Source organism: Oculina patagonica, chromosome 2 (genome assembly GCF_052425735.1).
Source record: "Oculina patagonica isolate OP01 chromosome 2, crgOcupat, whole genome shotgun sequence".
Lineage (NCBI taxonomy): Eukaryota > Metazoa > Cnidaria > Anthozoa > Scleractinia > Oculinidae > Oculina > Oculina patagonica.
Window position 1 is genome coordinate 21,197,066 of NC_135759.1, and position 19,942 is coordinate 21,217,007.

General features: G+C 38.6%; 1 protein-coding gene across 1 annotated transcript; it reads right to left on the reverse strand.

The window, feature by feature from the left end:
* Window positions 1-5,391: 5,391 nt before the first annotated feature.
* On the reverse strand, window positions 5,392-15,417 carry LOC144643567 (fibroblast growth factor 8-like). The gene is made up of 5 exons (XM_078502874.1): window positions 13,529-15,417; window positions 13,246-13,291; window positions 12,955-13,132; window positions 10,823-10,926; window positions 5,392-7,225 (listed from the first exon to the last, which is right to left on the reverse strand). The coding sequence occupies exons 1-5, from the start codon at window positions 13,576-13,578 to the stop codon at window positions 6,776-6,778; spliced, it is 828 nt and encodes a 275-aa protein (XP_078359000.1). The 5' UTR covers window positions 13,579-15,417; the 3' UTR covers window positions 5,392-6,775.
* Between the last annotated feature and the right edge of the window lie 4,525 nt (window positions 15,418-19,942).

Consider the following 19,942-nt stretch of genomic DNA (forward strand, 5'->3'; position numbering starts at 1 on the left):
GCCTACGCCGTATTTGCTCCAAAGACGAATTCTTGGAGTGCCGATCTAAAGAGCTACAAACCTACCTCACAAAACGAGGATATAAAAACCGGTTCGTAAAAAGCCAAATATCAAGAGCTAAACTAATTCCCAGAGAAGACACTTTAAAAGAACACCTTCATGAAATCAAGGAACCTAGCCGAGTGCCATTTATCCTCACTTATAACCCAGCCTTACCTAACATCAACAAAATCTTGCGAAAGAAACAGCCCATTCTCCATTCCATAGAGCGCTTACACGAAATCTACAAAGAACCACCTGTTGTAGCTTACCGGCGATCACCTAACCTTCGTGACCAATTAGTTCGCGCGAAACTCAAGCAGCCAGTAAACGCCCCACTCAACCAACCTAGTCAACCTCATGGCACCTTCCGCTGCAACTCAAAACACGGATGTCTCACCTGCCCCCACATTGAAAATGGCAGAAGAACATACACTTTCAACAACACGGGAGAAGTGCGGGAAATCAAGCATCGCATAACTTGTAAATCTTCAAACTTAACTTATATGATAGAATGTAACAAATGCATGTAAGAAACAATCAAAGGGGAAACTAAACGTAGTATCCGTGAAAGATTCGCTGAACTTAGACAAGCCACGAACAATCCCAGACACGCTAACGCTTCAGCAGCAGTACCTACGCATTTTAATCTACCTGATCACTCTATCCAAGACATGACACTCATTCCTTTGGAACTCCAACCGACAAATAATGCATCCCGCAGAAAGGCTAGAGAGGCCTACCTGATACACAGAGGCCAAACACTTGCGCCTAATGGTATTAAAGATGAATTACAGTCCGTACTGCGCAATCTCGGCTGCAATGTTTATGTGAGCCTCACAAACAAAGCAAAACTAAAAATTACGTGACAAACTTACCTGTTTCTTCATTATTAACGCCAGATATCCTTGCAGAACAAATAATAACAAGTAGAAGAACCTTGACGCTATTTCAAACCGACGTTTCAGCTCATCGGAAGTTCTTGAACGAAGCGAACTGTAATGGCGGACTAAAAAACTTCATGTATGCTGTCACCGAAGTGTATCGTTTCAACGAATTCAAAACAAAAACGTAAACAAACCCCGAGTCTGCGCAGTACGGACTGGAAATCAGCTTTAACCGTAGAAATGAACATTGACAATTTCATTATTTTTGGTTTTTTCAATTTTATTATTATTATTATTATATATCTTGTCACCGTATATCTTTATATAGCCTGTATTAGTTAAACATTAACCCACACTGTATTATCCAAATTCAAATTTTAGAGCCGTTATTTTCCTTATATTATAGTACTGGCCCTGAAGAAGACTAGATCTGCTAGTTGAAATATTGGTCAATAAATCTTGCCCTCCTGCCGTTGTACCAGCCTTGCAATCAATTTGGTTTTGTCGCATTGTTAGTCGACAATGGCGGTATTCAGAGGGAAGTTTGCTACGTTTTTCCATTCTTTTTGAGCTTTTCAGCAATAGTAACAACAAAGAGAAATTTTCTACGTTGTCAGAAGAAGAGCTAGCTACACTAAGAAGCAAAACCAAGAGCAAAACATAGGGGGGGGGGGGAAGCAACTTTCCATACATTCTCTTATATGAAATCTGAGCGATGCTCTCACAACTTGCAAAGCAATCATCGGTGCGGTAGTCAGCGGATGTCTCTAAGGCGCATGAGCAGCTCCTTTGTTTGCGAACTTGCCAAAACAATAACAACATGGGACCAGTGAGAGAGTTCGATTTTTTTTATATATGTAGTAATAAAAAAGACTTTCTAAGTTTTGTCTTTAAAGCAGAGAAAATTTCTCCGGAAAGGTTCTTGGTGTCAATATGTGGTGTTTGTTATGAAATAAAACCATCACGGGAATGGTAATGAAAACGTGGCGATCGAATATTCCCGCGCTGTTAGGAGCTATTGTTCTTGCTCTATTGTTTCGAGGTTGTTTGTTGAATTGGTCTTTCTTTGTTTTACTTCATTTACAATCCCCATGTGGGCCAGTTGAAAATCGTGGTACAAACATTTGCATTTCAGCACTGAAAAGTAGCATGGCATCACAAAATTATGCGTTCTTTAAGGAGGCTCGATGTAGTTTTTTTAGACTAAGGGTGGTTGTTTTGAAAATTAAAATTACCTAGGAAGCCAATGTTCGATTTTTGCCAAAATACACCATAATGATCAAATGTGACCAAATTTTAATTTTTTACCCGTCACTTAGTCACAACGGTTACCATAGCAACGATTGACGTTTTCTTTTGTTCTCAAACAAGTTGATAGTTGATATGATAAAGTTTAGTAGATTGACTAACTGTTGACGAAATTTTAGAAAAATCTGTAAAAGAGTTTTCAAGTAAATCAAGAATGAAATTTTCAGAAAAACACCGTTTTAATATAAAATAGGCGCCTTAAAATTGTTTCGTATTATTTGAGCACAGTTTCTCTCACTGAAATATAAATACTTACACCATCAAAGACCATTAACTAAATGCGAAAGACTTTTTGCTTTAACTTGTTGAAATATATTGACTGCCGATTGTAAGAAATTATAAGAAAATACCAAAAACTTCATTCTTGATTTACTCTAAACGCTCTTACAGATTTTCCTAAAATTTTGAGCACAGGTAGTAAATCTACTGTACTTGAACATATCAAAAAATGAATACCAAGTGTCAGTCTAGATTTCGAGAAAACCAAGCTTGTTTGAGAACAAAAGAAAACGTTAATGGTTGCTATGGTAACCATTGTGACAAAGTGACGAGTAAAAAATTAAAATTTGGTCATATTTGATCATTATGGTGTATTTTGGCAAAAATCGAACATTGGCTTCCTAGATAATTTTAATTTTCAAAACAACCACCCTTCGGCTAAAAAAACTACATCGAGCCTCCTTAAACTACACGACGATGACGAAATTTTCGGATAAACACGCTGCTTTTAGATTTTTAGTTAAGAGAATTGAACCCCTTTATAATAAGTGATTCCACGGCATAGCAGCTTCCATTTCGCGGGAAAAGATTGCCTGTTGCATCATCGTCCAAAAACCGCTGACTACATCATGAATTGATCGCTTTGCAAGTTGTGAGAGCATCGCTACTCGGTCCCAGACCTCGTTTCTTCCCCCCCCCCCCCCCCCCCCGGCAAAACACCTCAAATAGTACAAAACTTGGGTGAACGTAAGTGTAGCGAAGCGAAGCAAGAAATCTGTCAGATATTCATAGCCATGAGCTAGATGCAATTCTTTGTCGTTTTTTTTGTGCTGAAATTCGAAAAGAAACGACGGCGATGAAGTACGAACGAGATTGTGGAAAGGAGTTTGTCAGATTCAAGAAGTTGTTACGCTCTTCGGACACTTTGTTTACGGCTTTCAATGATTGATACAGTGTTTTCACTCACTTTGTAGCAAGCTTCGCAAACTCAGGTGAATAAAATTGTACTGTTTTGTTTAAGTTTGATTTGTGAAGACAATGCTTTGAGTGAGTTGCATGTGCTGTGTTATGTCTACTATTGTTGATTGCTTTTCCCGTTCTGGTCATTGACTGACTACAAGCTATATAATTAAGATGTAACCGGACTACATGCTTGTCCAATTTGAAAATAATTAGATTCAAAAAATTCCTCTGAAAAGCCAAATTGGACTCGGCCTACGGCCTCGACCAATTTTGGCTGCCCTCGGAATTTTTTTCATCAAATTATTTCCAAATTGGACAGCATGTAGTCCAATTACGTATACAAATTTTAGATGCGCTCCAAGGAAGAAACTGGTTACTAGAACCCTAGTCCAGTCCTTGAACTCCCTCTTCTGCACGCCCTTTATAGGGGTTGACTTGCATGGGCATGCGCCAGTTTTTACCCCGAATCGGGGGAAAAACCATATTTGGCAGCACTTTTGAAAACGCATGCGCACAGATGACGATTTAAACTACATAACCGTGTACTAAAGCTGGATCACCGGGAATTATTTTAAAAAGAGCGTATCAGTAAAAGATCACGACCAAAACACAAAACGCTATCCGTCAACTATTTCTGATATTTTGTACCTGTTCATTGAATTGGCTTTGGATGCAAATTAGCACAGTTTTTCCTTGCATTTATTCGCGCGCTTGGTCGCGTAGTTGAATTCGTCATTTGATCGAGCAATTTTAACCCTAGCGCGCGCGTCCCAGGCAAGTAATAACGCTACACTTCTCGTTTCTGATTGGTTCGTACTGAGAATGAGCATGCAAGTTATCCTGGACTCTCGCTTCTCACGCTTCGGTTTAACCCCAATACACGTAATGGACTCCTGCCCTATAAAGGGCACGCGAAAAAGAGATTTCCGGGACTGGACTACTTGAACCCTTGAGAGTTCTCCTCCCACGCTCTTCCTCGTTTTTTTTTTTACTTTTGTGCCTGCCACGCCACGTGTGGGCTGTACAAGTGTAATGTAATGAAAGATACCATTGTACATGACAATGACTCTCCTCACTTGCACAATAGAGTCACTTAAATTTATGAGATTTATGGGTATAGTTTCTCCTGTTCCCAGAACCACATGCACTAATGGAATTAATATAATTGTAGAAACCTTGCAACAGACAAGCCAAGTAGTTTCATTCTTCGTTACGTAGTCCCTAGCATCCAAACTGTTCTTCTTACAAACTTTGTACGAAAAATTCATAACAGGCCATTTTCTAAACGTTAGCGCTCAACAGTGCAGGTTCATGGGAGTTCTTCCCTTGCATGCTTTATGCGAGATAGCCACACACAAGCCATACATATAATTTCTTTTTATTCTAAGCGTTCTATTGTAGGCAGTCGGCTCAGTAAAAGCCATGTTTACATCACCATTTAATATCATTTGCATTAAATTGTATTTAACATTTTTACACAAGCTAGTATGGAGACTGTCTCTGGACACACCCCTTTCCCACGATTCCTCAATCTCGCCAGCTCATCTGTTCCCAAAACCCCACCACGCAACTATATCTCAGTAAACAGTAGTCGTATTTAAGGATAAATTGAGTTTAAAGTTGTTAACTAATTTGGACGCAAGTCCGGCCATGTTGAAATTGTTTGCTGTTTTCCTCTAGCCCCACTGGTTTTGGTTGAATAAAGTGAATTTAGTCTTGGAAAATGATCCAGGCAAAGCACAACTGTTTGCTAGGAACCCACAATTTTATTATTTCATAATACAAGTAATCATCTACCATCATGGGAGTTTCGCAAATCTGACAACGTGACAAGGCCCTATAAGTGGACTGTTGTTGGGGGTTGAAAGCTATCTTGTTTCCAGAGCCTTTCCTCGTACTGATCAGCGAAGACTCTGGAAACGAGAGGGAGTTGGCGGTTAAAACGGACCTCGAAGACCTCAATCTGTCGAAAATATTTTGGGTATCCTGAGGGGTATCCTAAAGTCTTTTGCTGATCTAAGCCCTAGCATAACAGGTAAATTTGTTGGACATAAAATTTAAACAACGACTCTTACAATAATATTGCTACTTCAGCTTTTTCCTGAGCCGAAGATTTCTTACCTTCCCGCACTCGGCATTTCTAATCAGAAATATTTTACCTTAGATTAAAGAAATCGAAGTTTTTTTAAATTTCAGCCTGAAGCTTATTTAATCAGGCTTTAAAGCTTATCTTGTTGAATGAGTGGTATAGTCAAATAAAAATTTCCGTTAAGATTATTTCCTAACAGGAGAAATAAATAAATAAAGGTATAAATATATACACACTCCTATACCTATCCCTTGTTCTGTATTCAGTTTATAAATGGTAATCAAATAAAAAACAAGTTGTATAAACCTTCAGAATGCTGACAAATTTTGTGTTCTGGCATATGAAAAAAAAATTACGCTCACTTATTTTACAAATTAAACGCACTACATAACACCAAATGGTATCCCAATTAAATTACAAAGGCACTAAAATATGCCTACTATATGCTTTCTTTAAAAAAGCTAACGTTTATAATTATTAGAGCATAATAGTTACAATTAATATATAGTTACAGTGCACAAATCGGTGTATACACAACAGCTAATGGCCTGTTTTTGGTGAAAATATTCATTAAATTTACAAGTGTTATTTTCAAAAAAAATATTTGCAAAATTAAAAATTTGGAAATAATACAAGTGGTATTTTTCATGTAGCGAATAAAAAAGAAGCTGAAAAATACAAAACGTTTCTATGGTAGCCATGGAGTTTCACTTGCTCTCTTCCAATAATCTTAGAGCTGTTATTTCACCCACCCGATTACTAGTTTGACTCACTGAATTTAAATGACATATAAAGTTGCACGCTTTGTCAGCATTTTTGGGTTATCATAATTTTCTATCTTATATTTTTTAAGTAAAATAGTAATTGTTACTCTTTTTGGGCATTGATGGTGAATTCCTAAAAATAAAATATCTGTGGTGAAAACGACCTCAAACATTCAAGTCCAAAGTTCAGCAACAAATATCTCTTTGCTTTATGCTATTTTTGTAATGCATTCAGCAAGAATGTGGTTCTTCGAGCTATTTACGTCTTGATCCCTAGCTCGAAGTATCAACGCTTCCTATTAATTTTCAGGCATGATTTCAATCGATTTTAATGCTACTTCTAAGAATCACGTGGTACATCAAGAAAGCATCACCGTCATGATGATTCTCTTTATTCTCATTACCTTTCTGCTTGATGACGTAATGATATTTTAAGGAGAAATTTGATGCTGATTAGACTTGAGAATTAAAGGGTTGACTCATAACTTATTTTCACTTTACTCTATCTATAGTATCTTTACAGATGCCGTGGGGTTACTACTTAACTGTACAACCGTGGGATTTATTGGCGGAGCTGTGGTCGTTAAAGAGTTCCCTTTAGTTGCTGTGTCTGTTCTTTTTCTCAACTTAAGCCACAGTTTGAATTTTCTCCACTTCTTAAGCGAGACAGAGATCTTTTCATAAGGTTGCTTTTTTCGGTATAAGTCAATTCTGGTGCTGCCTCTTTTCTTGTTAATCTTGTACTTGCGTCCTCTGTATAGCCTGATGTTCGATGCTCGTTCTATGAACTGAACAGCTTTGATACCTCCCTTCTCTGCCTTCTGTGCCGGCCTTGGTCTTCCTTTCCTTGTGAAGGCGATGAGGCTGTTGTTGTACTTGACGGAGCTGAATTCTGTGTAAGCATTTTCAGCGACACGATCCGTGAAAAAGCAGTTCTCCTTCCACTTGCCTCGTTCCTGTTAAAGAGATAATTAATGTCAATCCTTTGGCCATTCAGGCAAATTAATAAGTGGGGTTATGTGTTAATTAAATCACTGAGAAGATAAAAAGCGTTCTCTGGTAAAAAATTTAAAATTATTAGCTTTCGATAGCCTGACTGCTGTCTTCGACGGACTTCATTTTTATCCGTCGAAGACAGCAGTCTGGCTGTCGAAAGCTAATAATTTTAATTATTTTTTACCAGAGAACGCTTTTTATCTTCTTACAATGAATCCTGGTATCGGATCTTCAATATTTTTATAAATCACTGAGATTAGGCACACAATAATACGTTAACAGGCTTAGGGGCTCAGACAGCTGCAGCCGCTGGTTTCGTGGTAAGAAACGTATTGTGGTCTTCCTAGATGGGATGCTGCTACAACCCCTGACATAAGTCTTGCACTTTAGTTGAGCGAAAAGCGACCTTACACACACAAGATTGTAAAGAGAGGGACCAACATTGATAGGGGGTACTGGGCGATCCTACAGCAGTACAGGAATGAAGATTGCTAAATTGAATTCGAAACTCTTTGTAATCGGGCAAGTTTTTAACAACTTGCACAACTATTTTTGTCTGGGTTTGTAGTTCTTCGAAATTCAATTAACAACGGGAAAATTTGCGGGGCGCCAAAAATCACCAGGGCCATTTTAACAACACTGTGGCACTGTGAAATTAACGCGCTTTGCCTATAAAAAACATGTAAGCTATGGCCTCGCTCGCAAACTGAACCATTTGATCTCCAATTTGACGCATTAACGATTAGGCCACCGCACCTCCCACAAAGGACTCACGCAATTTATCAAACCTGAAAATAGTTCGGTGGGGTAGAAAAAGGCCAAGGGATAGCAATAAATTAGATAGGAATATCTGTGGTTAAGACTGACTTGGACAGATTGTAAAAGTTTAAACCCTTTGCAATATGAAGTTAAACTCTCATTGCAAGCTATCTTTTGATGATTCTAGGCAATCTTTAAGCTCGTGGGCGTAAAGACAAGTTCAGTAACTTGCTTTTTCCCCTTTCGATAAGACCACCGAATGTGCAAAACAAATCTCATTTCAGAGGACAAATAACATAACTGAACTCGAGACTCTTTGTGATTTGTGTCTGTCAAACAGTATTTACTATGTTTTACTGAAGTGGAATTCTAGCAATGTTGTATTGTTTTCCTCTACGTAACCATGGGAATATTAAGTTAAAGCATAACCCGGGTAAAGAACAGTTTATTTGCCGTTGGGGTCTGAAAGTTAGCTGTTTTTGCGAAAGTTAAAAGTTGGTCAATTTGTCGCTTCCTTTGCTGAAACCACCAAAAATTCAATCACTGTTGAATGTGCGTTACTAGTTTGCAGGCGACAAACACAACTAAATTGTGCTATTTCCTTTAGTAAACCATCACGCTTGGCAAACACCTCCCACGCTCACAAGTAAAAAGAAATCGGCATCGCAAGTGACATCAGAAAGATTAACTTGTACAGCGGAGATTTTGCGGTACCTAAACTGTGCCGTTTGAACTTTCCGGGCGGTGCTTTCTGCTATTGTGTAGAACTGTAGGCTTATTTGAATGCACTGGTTTTCTCTCCCGTTGAGGCTGTCTCAACTTCACGACTGTTTCACGCTGTTTATGTGGGCAAACGGGCGAAATTTCAAACTGATTTCGTCTGTGTCATGTTGTGTTTGTGTATTTCGGAGCACGAATGGTTCAGAGCTGTAGTCCCGGACATCAGTAAATGAAAATCTTTCCAGTCAGTTTCAAAGATGACGTTTGAAGTTTCGCTATTTGGGCTGAAAACCCCTTGAAAAATGTTTGGTGTTATTAAAATTTGATCAGAATGTCGACAAAACGTGTCTTCGCGCATGTCTTAGACCACTTGCTTCTGAAAGCGAGTCAGTAATCAATTCAATCCAAAAATATAGCGAAACTTACAAAACTCCACTGAGTAGATGGCTAACTACACAAGTTTAAAACAAGAGCTATCGCTGACTGAAAACTAAGTCTTCAAATGCTTAATGTATCGACAAGTAAAAAGGTAAAAGACAGTGCGGGCACTCGTCAGCAGTGTAAGCGGCATACCGTGATTTTATTCAGAAATTCTTGCTTCTGCAAAGCAATGACAGTTACTGTGTTCCCCGAGTCAGTAACGATTTTTAAAACCAAATCTGCATGAGTAGCTACGCACGTCAGCAAAACATGCACAAAAGTATAAATTACACTGTTTCGGATAAATTTTCAGTTAGTAAGGTTTAAAAATTGGTTTTATACACAAACTAAGCAAAATCAACTCATTCAGTCTCGACCCCTCTTATACTGATTTTCAAACATTTTCTTGTTTTAAAAACTCTTTAACATCAAAGTGATATCACCTATTTTTGTCACTTCGCTACTTTCACTTTCCAAGTCTGAGAAGTACCTTCCTTCTAGAAAAATCTTCAGCACCGAATAAACTCTTGCAAGAGTTAATTAAATGCTGTCCCATTTTCTCTGAAAAATACTTTCTAAGCGCGCCCCTAATTGCTTTTTCAATAGCTCCTTCAATTAAGCTAAAATAAATCAAGGCGTTACCGGAATGATGACTGAAAAATTTGAGTTGGTGGAAAAATGTCACATTGACGACAAATGGCGGGGCAGGGGTTACCGTGACTTAATTGCTTTCTTCGCGATAAAATGATGCATTGCTTCTTGGACATTTACAAACGTGCGTCATCAGGTTTTATTTATGGCAAAAAGAGACGAGTCGGGAAAGGTGTTAGCTAGACAACATTCCAAACTAACGTGCACACATTACATAGGCGTCCACCATCCTGACATGCGTGGCATTCCTTTAACATAAGTCACTAAGGAAATGTGGCTACCCAACAACATGTTTGCAGGATTCTAAAGTCGTTAGCAATCGTCATTAAACTGAATTTTCGAAGCTGACGATCCGAATGCAAACCAATCATTGAAAGACTAACACTTGGAAGGCTAGCAGTGGAAAGACTTACAAAGGAGGGCAACTTAACAAATTAAGTGGTTTCGCGCGCCCGCCAACGCAGTACAACAGTTTAGAAAGTAATTTTCACTTGAACGTTCTTGAAAGACTGAAACTAACGCGTGGAGGAAGGAAACTATGGAGGGAAATACTACCGATTGTTCTTGTTTCCTTTGATTTAACTAATTTTTAATCTGAATCAACTTGGAAATGAAAAGATTATGACAGTTACAACGAGGGCACACAACTTAGAAAATTGTCACAGTAAGAAAGTCAAGTAAACTTGCCACTAATTTAAGGACAGTTATTTCAGCTAACCTATATCCGAGTTGACAAAGATGGGTACACTTTGAGGAGTGATTCTTTTGTTTTTGAGCACATTGTGACAGTGTTTTCAAAACATAAAACGAAAATAGATTTAATCACATAATTAGAATAGCCATTATAGGCAGGTTCCGGTTCCAAAAACGTCCTGAGCAAACATGACATTCAAAACTCTTCCCAACTGTTACCGACTCGGTGTTCCCATTGGTGCATATTTTTCAAAGGCCAGCATGATATATTAATAATAATATAATATATTTAGTTATTTTACTCCCTAACTTACCCTTGCTCTCAATCTTCCTCGCTTGTCCACACAGAGGTAAAAGTTAGTTGCTGAGCCCCGTATCCGAACTCGTCCAAAACTTACTGATTCGATCACCAACTTGGCTGTAATAAAAACAAAAGAAACAAGATGAGAACACGCTTGCAAAAAAATACGTTTGTTTATAGGCCTTCTCCTTTGAATGAAGCTGCCACTCATAGTTCATCGCCACTTCAGGCCTTTTGCTTATAGCTTCAAACTACGCCGATTTGCACGCACAGCTTTAGAAAGTTCTAGCAGCTTTCCATATACAAGATATATTATACAAACATTATACAAATAAAAGAGACATTTATGATTATGCTCTGTTCACCGGTATGGTTTGACACTGAGAGCAGAAATTAAAGTGTCCGTATTAAGGTGGTGTCTTAATAATAAGGAAACCTGTGGGCATTTATTAAACAAAGAACACTAAAAACACTATTCTGGTATAATAACGGGGTGTCTGTATAAAAGCAAGGTTGTATCAGAAACTTAACAACGCTCATCTAGTCAGAGCTTTACTCTTGGTTAATAACATGTAGTCATGATCAGTGGTTGGCAGGTATGTTGAAAAGAAGTTGACAGAGTTTCGGTGAGAAAGACCAGTTGGAACATGTAGCTTCTACATGCTGAAACGCTTTTGCCCCAAAAATTTAAAACAGGATAAAATCGGCGATTTTTGATACTCAGGTCGCACCGAGTGCAGCAAACTGCGGTGTTCTGTGGTTTCGCCCCCTCGTCCCACAACAAAACAAAGTCAATAAAAGATGCCTCTCATAAATGGCAGCAACGCAAATCCGCTCCGTCAAGCTTTTCTTTGTTGTTTACTTAACCGATGAAAGGTTCGAATTAGAATGTTACAATCGATAAATTCGCGACTGTTGGAAGTGTTAAAATGTAGTCATGTATCTGGATAAAGAGGTCAGTTTTGTGGCGAGGCAAAGCTTCACCGTCTATATTTGTTTTAATTAGGACAGTTTGCTTCATGCAGTGGTAATAACTATTAAACTCTCTTCGTGTGGAGCAGCTCTTTGTTGCCTGTCGCGAAATCTCTTTCATGCAATTAACGCAAAGAGGATTAAGTATTTGAAACGGGTTCTCGAAAGGTAACAATAAACCAACCGCCGCGAGGCGTAAGTCTGTTAACTAAAGACGCACTCCAAAGAGGTCGATTAATCACTTCACTTTCAGTGAGGTAGACACACGGATAGAGATGGCTGGCACGGTCATTGAAAAATTCTTTAAATCCTCCTCCTTTCAGATTTGTGTAAATAGAACACCCATCGCTTGACAATCAAATGATTTGTCGTCAAACAATATAAAAACTTGAATTTTTGACGAGCTACTGTGGAGGGAGTTACTTATAGCTACGTCAAGAAACAGGGACACTTCGCTTGTCTGAAGATAGCACGAACGTTCTTAAGAAAATTGAGACATGGCATCGATGCTAAGGTGTAAAAATAACCAATTTTAATTTGTGTTTCCTTTCAAAGAACCTGCCTTCGTACTAATAATAGCAACAATTAACCTTCTACGTAGGCGATAACTTGAATTACTGAAAAGAATGCGAAAAATTTCACCGTTTTCCGAAAGTATTAACAGAGAGTCGTTTTGCTGTGAATTTCGGAGCGTTCACTCACGTAAAGCTTACCTCAAATTAAATAAAAAACAGAGAACAAAACATTCTTGTGGTTCAATAAAACAAAAAGGAAAACCATTTAAATGTCTGTGCGATGCGTTCATGCACTTGGTAAACAGAAAAAAACAAAGTCAACTTAACTTGGAAAACTACAGAGAAGACAAGTTATGCTAAAAAAATACTTAGGCGAAAACGACATTAGCGTTAATTTCGAACAATCCTCTGCGAAGGATATCCAGCGAACAAATCTTATTTGGCCCTTTCACCGAGAGAAAAAGAGAGCACGATGCGCCAGTAGCCATTTGAAGAGCGTGTTACTGCCGTAAAAAGCTGTCAAGATTCCGAACAGAAGATTAAGACACCGCTTTTACAATAAGCATTAAGAAAGGCGACAGACAAGTAATAAACTCCAGAGTAAACAAGTTTTTACAATATTAATTATACAGTAACATAACAGTTTACGAGTTGGTACCGTATTTGTCGCCGTCTTCACCGATGGCATCCACGCTTCTGTCAGCCTTGATTCTAACGTGGCGGCCACTATTTCTCGAGTAGAGCTGAATGAATCTGCGAAAAGGTAAACTTTTCGTGTCGCTTTTCGTCTTCTGGTTCGCATAAACATCGTCGAAAACTCTCTTTTCTTCCGGTTTCTGAGAAGAAGAAAAACGAAGAAGCGATAAACCGGATAAGTTTCAATACGTGAGAGAAAATGCAAATTTGTCAAAATTAAATTTTGAACGAGGTTTGTGTTAGTTTCCTTTACCAGATCAAAATTGCTTTCTTGAGCAAGTCCATCCGGCAACAGCAAGCTGAAACAAGAAAAATGACGTCAATTAAGGATTTGCTAGATTGTTAAAGCACAGAAACTGTTTAGTACTTAGTCAAGTGAAAAATTGTTGATGCTACTTCAGGAAGGCGCCATTATTCATTTGACTAGGCGCTAAATTGTAATCTTAATCGATCTCGTGTTCAAAAGGAAGCTTCGATTCGCTCGTCTTCTCAACCGAGTCTGAATTGCTATATAACAACCAGCTGTATATACTTACTGGAGCGTGAGTAGCGTAAACGCTCGCAAGAGATTCAACCCCAAGGCCATACTGCACTAAACTGAATGGCAGTGGCGTGCGGAGAACCCTTTTATCATGCGTCACGGGTTAACACCCGTTACGTATACCGGTAAATCGCGCGCCTTTGGTACGGTGGGAAATGAGAAGCGAGATTGGCCGCAAAGAACAATTAGGATGTGTTAGCGGAAATGTACGACAAGTGTAACCAACTCCTACTCAGCGAAGGAAGGAACCTAGTCAGTGGTCTATCTACAACGACCCAAGAAAACATAACAAAGTTGATCGGAGATGTATAAATGACGGAGACACAAGTCTTGCCCATTAATAAGGTGTGCCCCCTGTACTTGCTAAGAACAATTAACTGTAAATGTAATTAAGATGCTTATCACAATCTTTTATCGTCGGCCGCTGGGGTTTGACCTTTCTAGGTGTCAATCTAAGCTTTTTACGCCTTAATTAAATTTTAAATGTTGAATTGTTACGCGCTGCGGTTCAGAGAGGTTTGATGACATGACATGGGTGTTTAGAGGCAGGTCTCTTTTGCAAGCGATTTGCGGACCACAGCGATCAAAGGTTTGCGGGTGCTAAAACGCGAGCTCAGAGTAAATTCTTTTCAAGACCATTAGAGGTTGCAGCGGCGACATGAAGGGTTCGTGTGAATAACGTATCGATTAAGTCTGGTCTGTTATTGGGCTAAAAGAACAATATGTCAATAAAAGTGTCTAAAAGCGGCCGACTTATTTCAGTTAACAACTTGAAAAAAGAAGCGGATGTTTGGAAGATTAGATGACCTGCGATATCAAAAGCTATTTCGTAGCTTGATTATTCAGCTATTTCTAGTTCGCGAGTTTGTTTTTCCTGCGCGTAACAAAAGATACAAAAGTTGTTATTGCACTCATTTACTGGCACATTTGTCGTACAGTTTTAGATTTTGACGGATTTAGGTCGATTAACATTTACGACGAAACAATTTAAAAGCGTGAAAAGCAGTTAACCTGCTACTAAACTGAAATATGAGATGGAGGATTATGTACAGTGAGATAATGGTTAGAGTAAATTAAAGCAGATAATAAAAATGTCCAAATTATTGGCTAATATACAATGTGAACCAAACAAGTTACAGGGTCCCACATCACTGCTGTGTTACAGCTCATTAAACTGTGTAAACAAAAAGCCAAAGAAAACTAATATCCTCTTTTTTGTCTTATCGACAACTGATATCATCTATACGCGCGTGTCGCGGCCAACATTCCGTAAGAGGAAAAAATAAGTCATGAATTTTCCATTGAAAGTTCTTGTATAAGCTTGGTTAATTTGACAGTTTGCATTTTTTTCAGTGACCAGAAATGATATCTCGGAAAGCACTGCTTTGAAGGCCTCCGGGCGGCATCTCTTATACCGAATTCTAAAAAGGTGACAATCTGTACTTCCTTCCAGCCACTCGGAGTGCTACTTATAGCCGAAAAATCTCAAACCTGTACAAAACACCTTGAAGAATTTCCCTTCGGTAAACATGCTCCTTGCAAAGACTCTTTGTCAGTTTCTTTGCAGTGGTTCTCGCCGCAGAAACTTCGCGACGTTTTCTAAAGGGAAATCGCTTTGGAGCAATGACGTCACCGGGTTTGAAGGTTGACCGGGGACGATGTTCATAATTGATTTGCTAAGATTATAATCTGTGTATGTCTTTATTACTGTAATAGAGTTGGATGATTGCTGAGTTTATTGCACTCTCGAGTTAGACGGTTTGCCTTACGTAGAACAAAAGAATGTTGTTATGATACATTAGTTGAAGGAGTAAAACAGAATAAAAATTAATTGAATTTTGAGTGTTTGAGCTTTTATCTTCAAGTTATGTTATGAGAACAGGGCGTGAGCATTTTATCTGCGTAGAAATTTTAAACTTGGGGTCTATCTTGATTTCTCAGTGCTTATCTCCAAGAACTGCCTTTTGCAAATGATCAGGGTGTAAAAGAACCTTTATCTTATGCTTTTAAATGTGAGAATTTACAGAGCTTGTCTCCACCTAGCATCGCTGGCTCCTAAACTCTTCTTACACAATCTTGGCACCGGATTATCCGGGAGACGGCGAATCAATTGAAAAAGTATAGCTTTCGAGAGATCTTAGTATAATAGGATATAACTGGCTATTAATAACAAAGTGGGGGAGGGGAGGGAGGGGGTGGTATTCTGGCATGTGATCAGCAGGTAACCTTCTTACAGAAGAAATTCCTTTTAACGAAATATTAGTTATTCTGTTTAAAGTATTCATTTTGCTTTAGAGAAGCGCAAAAAACCATACAGGCGATGTACTTGTGTTATAATACTGTACTGATAAAGGCACTTTACACATCCCCACAGAACCCTTCAACAAGGAGTGTTGCCGGTACCTGCTATCGGGCGCACGTCATTTGTAACATTGCAACTCTCTTCCGATCTCTCCGTGTTGATGATTTTTAAACGGAACTCAGTTTTCGTTTTTCGTATCTCGGCTGATTCCAGACAGTTCAGCTCGTCAAAGAGAAGGCTTATTTTGAGATTTCCGTTCTGTTCACTCAGCTATCACCGGTGACCGCGTATCGATAACTCGGCGTATGGGAGACTTCCGATGGGGTAATAGGCCAACTCGTCGAAGGATACATCAGATTTACAAAGTCCATCATAAACTCTCATCTGTTATCTCAACTTCTCCCAAGGCGCTTCGAGAAATTGCAGGCTATCGTGTAATAACTGAAAATGCTCTAAATCTCGCGTCCTCTCGTGGACACTTGATACGATGGCTGGATAATAATCCATTTTGCGCACATTTTGATTTTCACAGCATGAGCCCATTTTGCTTCTTGTAGGGTCATTTCGGAGGATTTTTATGAAAGTGAAAACTGCTTCTTTGGCAGACTCCGGGCGCCAAGTTTGAGCTGTGACATATATTGTTACATGGGAATTCTTTTCATGAAAAAGGCTGATTCCATGTCAAGGCAAATGGGGAGGCCCCATGTAATATTTATTGCAGCACAAATCAGGCAAGAGTATTAAAAGATATATTAGCAATCCTTTTATCGGTTTTATTTTAAGAAGTTTTACGTCTTAGAAAGCTTTGGTACTAATAAAGCTCTGACTTTGTAACCAATACCCACCCGTTAGAATAAGTTTAATTTTCAACGAGGAAACACTCAAGAGTTGGCGAAGAGTTGAATTCGGGTAGTACATCTCTAAAATCAAAAGTTTATATACCTTTAAAAGTTTTCTTCTTTCGAAATGAGGAACGGCATGATTTTAACAATAGCAGTATTGTGGAGGCGTGCGGTGTTCTTGAATTGAAAGTGTCTAAATGATGACCTAAACATAATATCCTGATAAAAAGATTATACGAGCTAGACACGGCTGAAACTGATAAAATACTTGTCGCAAATAAGCAGTTGATAAGTTCATTCTAAAGCTTCTTTTGCATCGATAAAGAGCCAAGAAACAAATTTTGCATTGTTCATGGATGCGCGTCACAGCCATGCGTGGGAGGGTTTGGGGTTTTCCAATCTTCGGAATGTTTGTTTTCCAAATCTGTACTGGGATCTTCTTGACTCTGGAGCACTCTGGAGCTGGCCTCGTTGACACATTTAACCACAAACTGATCGCCAGACTATGGAGTCCCATACCCTATATGTTTGTGAGAACAAGATCTTATCATTTTATAACTTGAGGTGAATAAATCTGCCATGAGAGAGGTTAACTTGACTGAAACTAGAGGCCATCTTTAAGTATGCCCTTTGTTGCTCAATATAGCTAGGAAATCCTCTTCAAACACTATGAAAAGAGGTTCAAGGGGAATGGCGCAATTCTCTTGCAAATCACATTAATTCTGCCGAAATCAGGGTCTAAAATAGTATTGTCCCTTTTTGGGTAAAAAGAAGATCTTTTCATCCATTGGAATCCATAGCCACTAAGCCAACAATGCGGTAAATTAATGTCAGCAGAGCTGTACATAAGGTGAGACACACATGTTTTCGCTGGAGCCAGGATTCTAAAGAGCTGTCGATCGCATTTAGTACAAATTGGCCAAAGATAAGGAACATAAAACTGCCCTGGAGGAATTCCCATGCGAAAAAGGGTGTGGCTACAGATTTTCACCATTGCGCAGGGGCCGTGTTTTTATTGGAAAGTGGCCAGAGCTCAATCGGAACAATGGATTTCTGATGATTCTTTTCCTGTCAATTCCAATTACGAATTCCTGAAGACGAAATTATTGTCGATCAAATGAGGTTTAAATCCTTCCTTTTGGTAAATTTGCAAGACCTCCACTTCAGTCATGACTGATGTTTTAATCGTTTTCACTTGTCTCTGTGTTGATTTCAGCTAATAATAATATATTTCTTAAGATGCACCCGAGTTAAAACAATCTGTACGGAACTGCCAAAGGTCTCAAAGCATAAACAGATAGTCAGGCAAGGGTGAGCGATCCGACTTTGATATTAACTCACTTAAGAGCATTAAAGCATTTGAAAAATGTTTACTTTTCATTCTGTCTTTGCAAAGCAGATTAAGCTAGGGCCATCGCTAATTACGGGGCCCTTATAATTATGTGCCGTTAACTCATTTCTTTCAAGAAATAAGAATTGCATCGATTTAAGTGATGAATTGATGAATTTGGACCATAAGGCATGGCTTACAAGTTGCACTATATACTGTACTGTGCATTTTCTTTTTTTACTGACCTTTCACCCAATTTCGACTGAATATCGTGTAGAGCAACAACTTGAAAAGCGTTCAGCTTAGTATCAATTTCTGGCCTCTTTAGACACATGGGCTCTATAAACACTCGCATGCTTGAACTGTAGAGGATTAGGCAAAAATACACAAAGCTCGCCTCGTGTGTGTCTGATAACTTAAAGACTAAAAAAACACGGCGGCGGTTTCATAACGTTACTTTTTACACCGCAGTTAGAGCTGCACGCGAACTACGGCTCATTATAACAGTAATTTCCTTTCCCTACAGCAAACATATTCAGCATGCTATTTGAAGTAAAACTAATATTTCCAATTTCCTATTGTGCCTGTAAATAGATTTTCGGCTTCGAATGCTTTCCTTTTAACTTCGTGCCTTCACGTCTGTTGCCGAAGACTTTGGCTTTGCGGTCGGTTAAGGTATTTGACCAAAAGCCGACCCGGCAGTGTGCTTAACAGAGGCGAAATGTTACTATTCTTAAATCAAGTTCCCATTCCTCTAATAGAATTAATGGAACGGTTCCTTCCGATGCGATTCAATAAATTGTTAACAGTTCCTATTTTGATACAATTTGGATTAAAATACCACTTTCGGTACCGGTTCATCGAATTAACGTAACCGTATCAAGTCTATCATGATAGCCGCTGGCGAATTTATAGACTCCCATTATCCAACACTGGGCATATTTAACAATTATTCATTATTTCAAGCGTGTAGTGAAGTATAGTTCGGCATAATCAGATAAATTATATTGCCTTTTCACATTTCTATTTTTCGACCCAGTTTTGATACGACCCGAATTAAAGACGAAGAGGCAGTAGTAGACAGCAGTGAAGGTCTCAGTGAGTTTAATGATTCTTCGATTACTTTAAACCTAACTTGATTTTTCCAAGTTACCTATCATGAGATAACTCACTTATTTGTGGAAGACCATGATCTATATATAATCGATGTAGAGCAATCACGGAAATAGCCGATTGAACATATGACGAGGCTGTTAAAGATTTTATGATTCAATGTGAAACTTGTGCTAACATCGACCGGCAAACCTCTTAAGGCTAGAGCTGATTAAAAAATCTTAGCATATGCATGTTGAAGACAAATATCATTTCTCCGATGGATTAATCAGTAATTGCTTTAATGCTAGAAACTATAAAACACTAAAGCGCCTGGGGAGAGGTGATGGCATACGTAGGGGGATCATCCTGTTTTGTACCTGAGACTCAATATAAAATGGCCGAATATAGCAATGCTATAAACACTGCACGAAAACTTAGGTGTACTGAAAATTTGTGAAGCAGCACAAGAACTCCATTTACTAGCCAGTCGAAGCAAAACTCCGAATATCGGATACAATGAGATACTAACACACTAAAAACTCGATGAAGGAGTATTGAATCATACACTACGTATTTGAATCAAGACACTTTACACTTGACGTTAGTTTTCCCAGCCTTTGTAAAGTACTTTGAGGAGAAATTTAACTTTGATCACTTTAATTTTGAGTTCAGCTGTCTTTTTATTATTCTATGTAGAAGAAAGAAACGGTGAATGATACGATGCCAAGACACAAAAAGCTTTTGCGTAAACCTTGCCGCGAAGAAAATAAACTTGGCGATATCTAAACTAACTGTCAATGTTTTGAAAGGATTTTTGTTCATTTTACCTTGCCTTGTGAA